The sequence below is a fragment of the Myotis nattereri genome (genome assembly GCF_964212035.1).
Source record: "Myotis nattereri genome assembly, chromosome: 18".
Taxonomy (NCBI): domain Eukaryota; kingdom Metazoa; phylum Chordata; class Mammalia; order Chiroptera; family Vespertilionidae; genus Myotis; species Myotis nattereri.
The window spans coordinates 8,579,744-8,592,186 of NC_138093.1; the positions used below are offsets into that span (position 1 = coordinate 8,579,744).

Here is a 12,443-nt window from a genome sequence, read left to right on the forward strand (position 1 = left end):
ATTGTTGGGGTTCCCTGTAAAATGATGGTATGGCCAGCTAGTGTTTTTGCTGGGAACTCCTAAATGTCATCGTTATTATTATTATTGTTATTATTATTGCTAGAGGCCTGGTGCATGAAATTCGTGCAGTCCCTAGGCCTGGCCGTCGATCGAAGTGTGAGTGTATGGCATGGAAGGGCAGGTCCCAGTTGACCTCTGGGCCCTGGGCAACACCTGGGCCCCCGGGTTCCCATGTGCCACCTTCCACCTGAGTCACGGCGCCCGAGGCCCCACGCAGAGATGTGGTGAGCGTGGCTGGATACTGAGGGCCAGGGCTAGTGTGTGGGCCTCTGGGCTGCCCAGTGGTGCTGCATGGAAACCGGGCGGGCAGTGCGCTCTCTGCTGGCTGGCCTCACAGACCGGCTCCTGCGTGAACCCATGGGGAGCCTGACCAGCGCCTGCAGTCCCAGTGGCTGCGGCCCAGGTTACCTGAAAGAGGCCGTATAGGTGTGGGGCGGGCTCCTCATGGGCACCTGGCACCTGCGTGTGGGGGCTTCCCTGGCTCGCAAGCCCTGGTGTCCCATGGAGCGGTTAGCGGGGAGAGTGACAGCAAGCTTAGCCATCACCCTGCATTCTCACTGCACCTCCTCTCATCACCCCTGCACCCAGGTAGCTGGAGAGAGGTTGCAGCGCGTTGCCAACACCCGCCATGTTCCGTGCCACCCCCCGCCATGTTCCGTGCCACCCCCTGGTGGTCAGCGGTCGAACTCTTGACCTCCCAGTCAAACTCCTGATTGAATGACCACCCAAGGGGACAATTTGCATATTAGGCCTTTATTATATAGGATTTTTTTTCCTCGTCAGGGCCAGAAGGCCTGTTTCGTTGCCTACCAATATCCATAACCCCGTTGGCAACTCCACCTTCCACCCGTCCCTCTCAGAATTTTAGCTATCTGAATACTTTCAGTTCTCTGTATGAAGCATGATCTTTTGATCCTTTCTGTCCTTGTATGAGTCTAGAACAGCAGTTGCCAATCTTTTGGACCTCATGGATATCCAGTGGTCTGCAGACCACCAGTTGGCAACTGCTGCTCCAAAGATTTCCTTAAACCAGTAGTGCCAACCTTTTGGACCTCACGGACCACCAGTGGTCCGCGGACCACCAGTTGGTGACCGCTGGTCTAGAATGCTTATTTCCCCTTGTTTCCCTAATTAGTTTCTGTTTGTCTGTAATACTTGATTCAGTCCTCTCTGAGAAGGATTACTTTTTTATTACATCCCCCAAGATTGATAAAGGTGTTTCTTTCCCAATTCCTGTAATCTTTTTGCCCTATTACTAATATATTCAAGTAGAGTTGTTTGTGTCCTAGTCTAGGCTATGAGTTTTTTTGAAGGTTAGTTCCTTCATGTCTCTGTACTCAATGCTTATTGTGGTTTCTGGAATGGTGTGAGTTCTCAAGAATATCTTCTATATATATAAAAGGCTAAGTGACCGGCTGACTGGTAGGTATGATGTGCACTGATCACCAGGGGGCAGACGCTCAACGTAGGAGTTGCCAAGTTGCCAAGTGACAGCGCGTTGCCAACACCCGCCATGTTCCGTGCCACCCCCTAGTGGTCAGCGGTCGAACTCTTGACCTCCCAGTCAAACTCCTGGTTGAACGACCACCCAAGGGGACAATTTGCATATTAGGCCTTTATTATATAGTCCCTCTCGCACTCTGGGACCCCTCAGGCGAAGTTGGACCTGCCGGTTTCTGCCCGATTCCCGCAGGCCAGACCAAGGGACCCCACCTGCCAGAGAGACCATGCTTACTCCGCAGATGCGCTTTGAGCCCCAGCACCGTCTCAGGTGCAGCCGGCTGGGAGGGACCAGGGGAGGTTGGCTCTAGGGTGTGTCCGGCCCTTCTTGCCAAGTCCTACTCCGAGGCCACCTTCTAATTAATTTCCTTTTGATGTGCACGAATCCATGCACCAGGCCTCTAGTTTATGTAGTAAATGAACCAAGTAGATTTTATTGTATAATGTCAGTAATGGGGAGAAACCAAGATGGTGGCATAGGTAAACAGCGGAGATTGCTGCCTCGCACAACCAATTCAAAAATACAACTAAAAGACGGAATGGACATCATCCAGAACCACAGGAAGGCTGGCTGAGTGGAAATTCTACAACTAGAAGGAAAGAGAAAAGCATACCGAGACTCAGAGGAGGCGCAGTGCGAAAGTAAAATACTAAGGTGCAGAGGTGCATGCGGATAGGGCTGGTGGCTGAGGACACGGTTGTCTTTTTCAATTGGGAGGGAGTCTCAAGCTCTGAACTCCAGTTCCGGGTGAGTCTCTGGGGACCCAGACTCATACGGGAGAAACGGGACTGTCTGGCATCGGTCGGAACTCGAGGGCAGCTTTCTCTTGGAGGTGCTCGCAGCGATTGCCGGGACCCTGAGAAGCGGGGCCTCTGAGGGCAGGACTGAGAGCAGCCATAACTGCTCGCTCCGCCCTGTTGATCCCCTGGGACCCTGCCCCGCCCAAGCAGAGGCTTTTGCATATGAAAGGCCCGGCCCTTTGTAATCTGAAAATTACTTAAGAAACTGCAGCTGGCCCAAGGCCCCACGGCAACTTGCATTGCTTCACAGCTGGCTTCTGCTGGGTAGCCTCAGGTAGAGGCTAGATTAGCACCTCCTTAGAGATCCAGGAGCCAGTGTGCCCGCTGGTCAGAGTGGGACCATCCAGATTGCAGCTCCTCGGATCCATAAAGGACACACTCGGGGGGCAGCCTCAGTGAGCACCAAAGCCCCACTGAAGCAAGTCTTGTCCCGGTGGGGTGTCTCTAGCACAAAAGTTCTCCCACTGCAGAAACAGCTGATTCTCACAGCCAATTGGCCTGGAGGTCAATCCCTCCCAGTGTTACCTACAACAATCAAGGCTTAACTACAACAAGACTGTGCACAAAGCCCACAAGGGGGTGCACCAAGAGTGTCTACCTCAGGTAATTGGGGAGGCTGAGCCACTGGGCCCTATAGGACACTTAGCACAGAAAGCCACTCTATCGACACAGCGAAGCATAAAATATGACGAGACAAAGAAACAGGACACAAATGACAGAAATGGAGGAAAGCAAACTACTGGATATAGAGTTCAAAACCACACTTTTAAGGTTTTTCAAGAATTTTCTAGAAACCACCGATAAACTTAATGAGACCCTCAAGAAATCTAGTGAGACCCTCGAGGTTGTGATAAAGGACCAACTAGAAATTAAGCATACACTGACTGAAATAAAGAATACTATACAGACTCCCAATAGCAGACCAAAGTATCGTAAGAATCAAGTCAAAGGTTTGAAATACGAAGAAGCAAAAACACCCAACCGGAAAAGCAAAATGAAAAAAGAGCCCAAAAATACGAAGATATTGTAAGGAGCCTCTGGGACAGCTTCAAGCGTACCAATATCCGAATTATAGAAGTGCCAGAAGATGAGAGAGAGCAAGATATTGGAAACCTATTTGAAGACATAATGACAGAAAACTTCCCCTACCTGGTGAAAGAAATAGACTTACAAGTCCAGGAATCACAGAGAACCCCAAACAAAAGGAATCCAAAGAGGACCACACTAAGACACATCATAATTAAAATGCCAAGGGCAAAAGACAAAGAGAGAATCTTAAAAGCAGCAAGAGAAAGAAACTCAGTTACCTACAAGGGAATACCCATACGACTGTCAGCTGATTTCTCAACAGAAACTTTGCAGGCCAGAAGGGAGTGGCAAGAAATATTCAAAGTGATGAATGCCAAGAACCTACAACCAAGATTACTTTATCCAGCAAAGCTATCATTCAGAATTGAAGGTCAGATAAAGAGCTTCACAGATAAGGAAAAGCTAAAGGGTTTCATCACCACTAAACCAGTATTATATGAAATGCTGAAAGGTATCCTTTAAGAAGAGGAAGAAGAAGAAAAAGGTAAAGATACAAATTATGAACAACAAATACACATCTATCAACAAGTGAATCTAAAAATCAAGTGAATAAATAATCCGATGAACAGAATGAACTGGTGATTATAATAGAATCAGGGGCATTGAAAGGGAGTGGACTGACTATTATTGGGGGGAAAAGAGTGTGGGGGATGCAGGAAGAGACTGGACAAAAATCGTACACCTATGGATGAGGACAGTGGGAAGGGGGTGAGGGCGGAGGGTCGGGTGGGAACCGGGTGGAGGGGAGCTATGGAGGGAAAAAAGAGGAACAACTTTAATAATCTGAACAATAAAGATTTAATTAAAAAATAATGTCAGTAATAAGTTAAAATGCATACTATAATATTGGGTGTGTCATATTATAGTAAGCCTCACCTAATGTCATCAATAGGTTCTTGGATCGAAGTATAATGAAACCAATTTACCATAGGCTAATTGATATAAACAAAAGTTAAGTTCCTACGTCATCGCATCAAAATTATAACAAAACAACATTGAATGAAACATCATTTTTGAGGACCTGCTGTAGTTTCTCCATTCATTTAATAAAGGTTTTTTTGAGCAAGCATGTACTAAATGCTAGGCACAGCCAGATGAAAAACATATAAACAAGTACATAAAGTAATCATAGGTGATGATAAATGCTAAGGCATCATATTTTATTTTTCGTATCTATAATATGGTATTTAATATTCAATTTTAGGTATCACTGCTATTGATCCAAAACAATGAGAAAGAAAATAAAATAAAAGAGTTAACTTTGCTGCTAGAGGAATCCAGAGATAGAGTGAATCAATTAGAAGAAAAAATAAGTAAGAATTTATATAATAAAATATAACAATGTGTCTTATGTATTCTTCTTTGTTATGCTTTAATTTTTGGCTTTCATCACAGTTTTAAAAAAAATACATTTTATTGATATTTTACAGAGAGGAAGGGGGAGGGATAGAGAGTTAGAAACATCGATGAGAGAGAAACATCGATCAGCTGCCCCCTGCACACTCCCCAGTGGGGATGTGCCCACAACCAAGGCACATGCCCTTGACCTGAATCGAACCCGGGACCCTTGAGTCCGCAGGCCAACGCTCTGTCCGCTGAGCCAAACTGGTCAGGGCTCATCACAGTTTTGTTATATTGCTTTCTTGTACTGTAATTTCAAGCCTGGAGTGAACCTGTACAAGGAGAGCATAATAGAGTCACTTAGGGAGCTTTTTCAAAGTACATACACTTCTCTTTTCCTTTCATACTCTTATTTAGTTTCAGAAAAGTGCTCTATGAAAACAGGGATCTTTTTTTTGTTCACTGATGCATTCCAATAACAATTGATTATTTTAATGTTCTTTATATTTCATCCTGAATTTTTATCCCTTTTTAGGGGAATGGTTTGTTGGATGATATACCTCCCGCGTTACACCAGTTTTAATTTTATATATGTCATTTATAGAAGTTTTATTTAGTTGATGGACATCTTCCTTACCGCTTTTTCTTTTTTGAAGATTGATTGATATAATACTTATTTTTAATAAACCCATAGTTAGTAATTAGAACATCGGGGATCTTTGCAGGTCCAAGTCTGCTTTTTGTTTATTCTGCTGAATTTGTTCATGGTGTTTTATTTTCTTTTGGTTTTTGATTGTAAATCCGATAACTTCATCTGTGGAAATTCTTTAAGACCTGGGTTGGAAGTATATTTTTACAGAGAAAATTTGCATTTGTAGCTCTGGGATCCTAGGAGAACTTAAGAGCACTTCAAATTAAGTTTTGACTTGCAGCTTTTTGGGACATTCAGACAGCATACGTTCAGTTACCACATATACCTAAGGATTAGTTTGTGGCTATAATTTCTCAGAAAAAACATTTGGTTATCAGACTTTAATAAATAGTATCACAATGGACACCACAGCTTGGCTAGCATGGTTTAGTGTTTGTTTTTTTTTGGGGGGGGGGGTGGTGGAAGGGGGCGTTAATCCTCACCCGAGGATATTTTTCCATTGATTTTTAGAGAGAGTGGAAGTGAGAGGGAGAGACAGACACAGAGAGAGAAACATCATTGTGAGAGAGAGACATCAATTAGTTGCCTCCTGCATGCCCTTGACCAGTACTAGAGATTGAGCCTGCAACCAAGGTATGTGCCCTTGACCAGAATCAAACCCAGGACCCTTCAGTCCTCAGGCTGATGCTCTATCCACTGAGCCAAACTGGCTTGGGAAATTCTATAATTTTTAATAAATATCTGTCCAAATTAATAATAAATAGCATCTGTATGGTCATTTATAGTGGCTACATGTTATACAATTATATGTATGTACCACTATAATTTAATCTATCTCCTTTTGGATATTTAGATTGTTTCCAGTATTCAGCTATTATTAAAAATGTAGCATTGAAAATATTTATATATTCACCATTGAGTGCTTGGGAAATAACAATCTTGAAAAGTCAATAAAAGTTGATGATGACCAATACCAGCATATCTATATTTGCATATTTCTTTCTCATTTTGGGGTATCTAATGGAGAAAAAAATGTAATTGTTACAAGTTTTATTTGTTTTCTTTTCTATTAAGTACTACTTATTTACAATTTTCTTTTTTAGAATTACAGGATGAAAACCTAAAAGAATCAAATGAGAAGCACGATCATTTAACATCAGAACTAGAAGATTGTAAAATGTCTTTGCAAAGAAGTGTGGTATGATTTAAAAACTGATTAGTGTGTGATAAGTCTCACACTATTCATCAGTCAACAAATATTTACGGAATGGTATTACTATGTACAAGGACCCATAGCTTCAAATAGAGAGGATACAATCCCTGTCACAAAATGCTTATGGTTTAATTAGAGACATTAGTTGAAAAGCCCATTAAAATATAACTAAAATACAAGATCATTCATACTAGGTACCAATAGTGTGATTCAGGCAAAAATTGCTGCAATAGCAGTAAGAATATAAGAACGCTGTAGGCTGGATTGGCTAGGAAGTCTCCATGGAGAGGGTGAGACTTTAGGTGGGCTTTGGAGGAATGGTGAATTGAAATAAGATTAGTGGGTGGGGTAGAAGAGGGGAGTGACAGGATAAGGAGGGACAGCAAATTACAGAAGCTGAGGAGTTCAGCTTTTTTTCTTAAGGGCCTTGGATCATTGCTTTTCTTTTCTACTTTATTTCATTCAGAGTACTCAAAAGGCTTTAGAGGAAGATTTACAGATAGCAACAAAAAAAATACATCAGCTCACTGAAGCAAAAGAAACTCAAATGGAAGAATTTAATAAAGCTAAAGCTGCTAATTCATTTGTGGTTACTGAACTTAAAACTACCATTTGCAACTTGAAAGAGTTAATGACAACAGAACATCAGAGGTAAAACTATTTCTTATTTAGATGAATAAAAAAGGCTTAATGTTCAGTGCATTTTCTATTCATTGTCAACTGACTTGTAATTCCTTTAACAATTGTAACCAGTCTTTTTTTTAAAGTATAAACTGGGAATACATTTTAAAAGTTTGTATTGGGTAGGTAGGTATACTAGGAAAAGATAGCAGGTATTTTCTAGGATCGTTCCCATGCATACTTTGCCATAAAATCAAGCTAAATAGATAAGCTGATAAGTGCTGATGTAGTTATATGACATATTTAAACTGAGTTATTATTGGTTTCATAGTAATAACTTCTTATGGGGAAGTGAGGTTTATTTTACTGAGGTCTGTAACATTCTTTCTTATTTGTAAAATTAGAAATTAACCTGGTACAAAGAATGTACTAAAATATTTTTATTAGATTAATGGATTAATGAATTAGTGAATTCATTAATGAATTAATGAATATGATTAATTATAAAATAAACTATTCATTCGCATTTCATCTGAAATATTTTGTCTAAAATGTGAGCTAAAAACTTGATGTTTTTCATTACTTTGTATTAAGGAAAAATTCATATAAAGCAGTGTTAATGAGGCCTCGGTAGTTATTTTTGTCTCATTAGAATTAGGGTAATTAGGATAAAAGAAACAAGTTTTTCTCTGAAGTCATAAACTGGGCCTAACAGTATTTCTTCTCTACTGCTTGTGTCTTGTAAAGGAAGAAAAGCTAGCTTTTCTAGTTCAGCTAATCTTATATTCTTGATTGACCGATCTAGTTGATTTTCAAATTTTAGAATTGTAAGCGATCTTAGATGTCATCTGTTCTAATTACCTCAGTTTTATAGACAAGGAAATGGAAAGGCAGAGGCTCGAGTTAAGCAAATTGCACGTGTTTTCATAATTATATTGTTCCTGAGGCAGAATTCAGTATAGTAGTAGTTACATACTCAATATCAAAGTTCTAGGATATATTAATTTGATTACCATAAATAAGAAAGAGATAAATTGTGACCACAACCTTTAAGATTTTATGTAGATTAATTAATATACAACTATATATTTATACTAGCAATATTTTATTTTAAAGTGTTACACTATCTGGCACAAAGTAGGTACTCAAAAAATGCTTTATAATTGAATGAATGAATCTGTGCTAAGATAGATTGCACCAATTTTAGTTATTAGATGAATTTTCACTAAAATAATATTTTACATTGCAAATTAATATTATGTTTTACAAGATTGGAAAAAAGTGAAGACCAATTGAAAATACTTACCATGGAACTTCAGAAGAAATCAAGTGAACTGGGTAAGATTTAGAGAATTATATGTGTACATGATAATATTAGCCAATTCTAAAAACATAAACACTATTTTTTTTTAATATATTTTATTGATTTTCTACAGAGAGGAAGGGAAAGAGACAGAGAGCCAGAAACATTGATGAGAGAGAAACATCGATCAGCTGCCTCCTGCACATCTCTCACTGGGGATGTGCCCGCAACCCAAGTACATGCCCTTGACCGGAATCGAACCTGGGACCTTTCAGTCCGCAAGCCGACGCTCTATCCACTGAGCCAAACCGGTTTCGGCACATAAACACTATTTCAGAATAAAATATAGTTTCTCCTCTTTCATTTACCAATAATTCATTATTTGATTTTTTTTTTGCTTTTTCAGAGATAGAAAAAATGTAAACCTTAAGAAAGACTATTCAGTTCATTATGCAATTCAAATCTGACTGTTTTGTGTTACAAAGAGCCATCTCATTGCCTAAGTTCAAACTCTTTAAATATAAGCTATCTTTTCATTGCCCATTTAAACTGGTGCATACCAACTTAGTTGAAGTTAACTGTAAAACTTTGTCAAGTAATTTTATTCTTAGTTTCTTTACTTGGTATAGTTTTCATTCTGATGTTGCTGTAAATAGTTTTTGTTTCTGTGACCAGTTTTGTGTGTATATACCCATGTTTGCTTTCACTCTAGTTCTATAAAAGATTCTCCCTCTTGTGTTTTCTATTGCGTCTACTGCTTATTATTATATACTAGAGGCCAGGTGCATGAAGGCTGATGGGGGTTGGAGCATCTGCCCCCTGGTGGTCAGTGCACATCATAGCAACTAGTGTAATGGTCGAGCAAATGGTCGAATGAACGATTGGACACTTAGCATATTACATATAGGATTATTTTGATGTGAGATAATATAACTATGAAATTTAGACTTAGATGTTTATTCTTCAGTTAGCTTTGGATATGTAATTAAGAACATAACAGACATGGTATTTGTTCTAATGAGATTTACTTAGGGAGACATATAAAACATTTAATTACAAGTTGGGATAAGTGCTATGAAAGAAATGAAAATGATGCAATAGAAGAAAATAATAGGGCCTAATGTAGATTTGGCAATCAGGGATGGTCTTTAGCTGAAACCTAAAAAATAAGTAAGAGGTAGGACATGTGAGTTGAAGAGAGCTTTTCTTTCTTTTTTTTTTTTTTTGTTAATCCTCAATGGAGGATATTTTTTTTCATTGATTTTTAGAGAGAGTTGGAAGGTAGAGGAGAGACACAGAGAAACATCGAGGTGAGAGAGACACATCAATTGTTTGCCTCCTGTAGGCACCCTGACCAGGGTAATCTGCAACCAAGGTATGTGCCCTTGACCAGAATCCAACTCTTCAGTCCACAGGCCAATGCTCTATCGACTGAGCCAAACTGGTTAGGGCTGGAGAGAGTGTTTCTTTTTTTTTTTTTTTTTTTTTTTAAATATATTTTTATTGATTTTTTACAGAGAGGAAGGGAGAGAGGTAGAGAGTCAGAAACATCGATGAGAGAGAAACATCGATCAGCTGCCTCCTGCACACCCCCCACTGGGGATATGCCCGCAACCAAGGTACATGCCCTTGACCGGAATCGAACCTCGGACCCTTGAGTCCGCAGGCTGACGCTCTATGCACTGAGCCAAACCGGTTAGGGCAAGGAGAGAGTGTTTCAGTCAGAAGTAAAAGCATGTAGAAATGCTCTTAAGTATAAAGGAGCTTTGTTAATTCAAGTGACGGAGTGAAAGCCTGTGTGATTCAGCATAACAAGTGACATGGAACAGGGAACGAAATGAGTTTGGGGTGATAAGGACCAAATCAGGGCCAAGGAAAGGAAATTTGATTTTATGCTAACAGTGAAGGATAATCATTGTAAAATTTAAGTAGAGGAATGACATGATATGATTCAAAATCACTAACTTCTGTATGGCAGATAAATTTGGTGGTGGGTGGGGAGTGCTGGTAGTGAAGAAAGAGTAGAATTGAAGAAATAGGATTGGAGACTATTTGAGTGGTACAGATATGAGAGGGTATCTTTTAAAAATGGAATCAGCCCTAACTGGTTTGGCTCAGTGGATAGAGCGTCAGCCTGCGGACTGAAAGGTCCCAGGTTTGATTCCCGTCAAGGGCATGTATCTTGGTTGCGGGCACATCCCCAGTAGGGGGTGTGCAGGAGGCTGCTGATTTATGTTTCTCTCTCATTGATGTTTCTAATTCTCTATCCTTCTCCCTTCCTTTCTGTAAAAAAATCAATAAAATATATTAAAAAAATAAAAATGGAATCATATCACAATTATGTTAGCAGTTGGAGATCCCATTAATCTTAGGACTTTTTGTCTGGTCTCAGCTCTGAAAAATTTTCTTCTTTTATATCTTCTCTACTAGTGTCATTGTTCTCTTACTCCCTGTAAGTGGATTTTGGGAGTTCTGGAACTATCCTTCATGTTTAACATTTTTTTCTTATACTTTCTATCTTTTAGTTCTTTGTGGAATTTTGGGGGAAAAGGTTTGGGGTTTCCCCTGCTAATTCAATCTTTATGTTTATTTTGCTAGTTTTGAAACCTTAGTTGTCAAATTTTAAATTCCCAAGAACTCTAAATAATTTACTTCATGGATATAATATGCTTTTGGAACATACTAATGTTATCATACTTAGCAAAATATCTGCTTCTATTTGTTCTATTAATGCTTTCTCCTTGGATTTTATTTAATTCTCTTAATTGAATTTGGTTCTTCTTTTTCATGGTTTTGCTTTTCTTCATTAATTGTTGATTCTTAATTGTGTGCTCATCCAAGTATTTGAGAATTCATCTTCACCCACTTGTATGTTATAATCTGCTTCATCTGATTATGGGAATGAGATGGGAGATGGTATAAGGAAGGGTGGGCTTGGTAGCTTGTCCGTTTGCCATAGGCCCTATGCCATAGGGAAGTTTTTCTTGCTTAAAGATCAAGAGCTATGGCACCACCATGTCTCTTTGGCCCCAATTCCTAGAATCCTTGATTTAACCTGAGACTGTGTGGTGGAAGATGTGGTCAGCTGGTGTAGTTGTTTAACATAGACTTCATTGAATAAGTATGGGTTTTACCCCCCACAAAGAATCCTTAACTTTTGGGTTAATGGTAATGAGTCTGTTTTTGTTTTTTGTAAATATATTTTATTGATGATTTTTTACAGAGAGGAGGGAGAGGGATAGAGAGTTAGAAACATTGATGAGAGAGAAACATCAATCAGCTGCCTCCTGCACACCCCCCACTGGGGATGTGCCCGCAACCAAGGCACATGCCCTTGACCGGAATCGAACCCAGGACCCTTCAGTCCGCAGGCCGGCGCTCTATCCACTGAGCCAAACCGGTCAGGGCAAGTCTGGTTTTATATATAGTCTTTCTAAAACAATTATGTGATTGGGGGTGAGAGTGTGGAGACATGCTAGTTTTTTTTAATATATATTTTTAAAATTGATTTCAGAGAGGAAGGGAGAGAGATAGGAACATCAATGATGAGAGAGAATTATTGATTGGTTGCCTCCTGCACACCCCCTACAAGGGGGATTGAGGCCACAACCTGGGCATATGCCCTTGGCCCGGAATTGAACCTGGGACCCTTTAGTCCACAGGCCAAGGCTCTATCCACTGAGCCAAACCGACTAGGGCAAAACATGTTAGTTTTAAAAAATTAATGGCTTTTACTTAAAATTAAACTTCATGGTTGAATAAGCTTTGCATGTGACAGGTTTTTATTTTAGACTCTACATTGGCATTTCATATTTTGTTGATTTTTTTCCTTAAAGACTGTGGTCAATGATTACAAGTATTTT

General features: G+C 39.9%; 1 protein-coding gene across 1 annotated transcript in view; it reads left to right on the forward strand.

The window, feature by feature from the left end:
• The window catches only part of SYCP1 (synaptonemal complex protein 1), a 71,454-nt gene that overhangs the window by 19,810 nt on the left and 39,201 nt on the right, over positions 1 to 12,443 (forward strand). The window contains exons 12-15 of the mRNA XM_081112547.1: positions 4,655 to 4,763; positions 6,547 to 6,641; positions 7,123 to 7,307; positions 8,548 to 8,615. Coding sequence (XP_080968673.1) covers positions 4,655 to 4,763; positions 6,547 to 6,641; positions 7,123 to 7,307; positions 8,548 to 8,615 — 457 coding nt within the window. The remainder of the gene's footprint in view (positions 1 to 4,654; positions 4,764 to 6,546; positions 6,642 to 7,122; positions 7,308 to 8,547; positions 8,616 to 12,443) is intronic.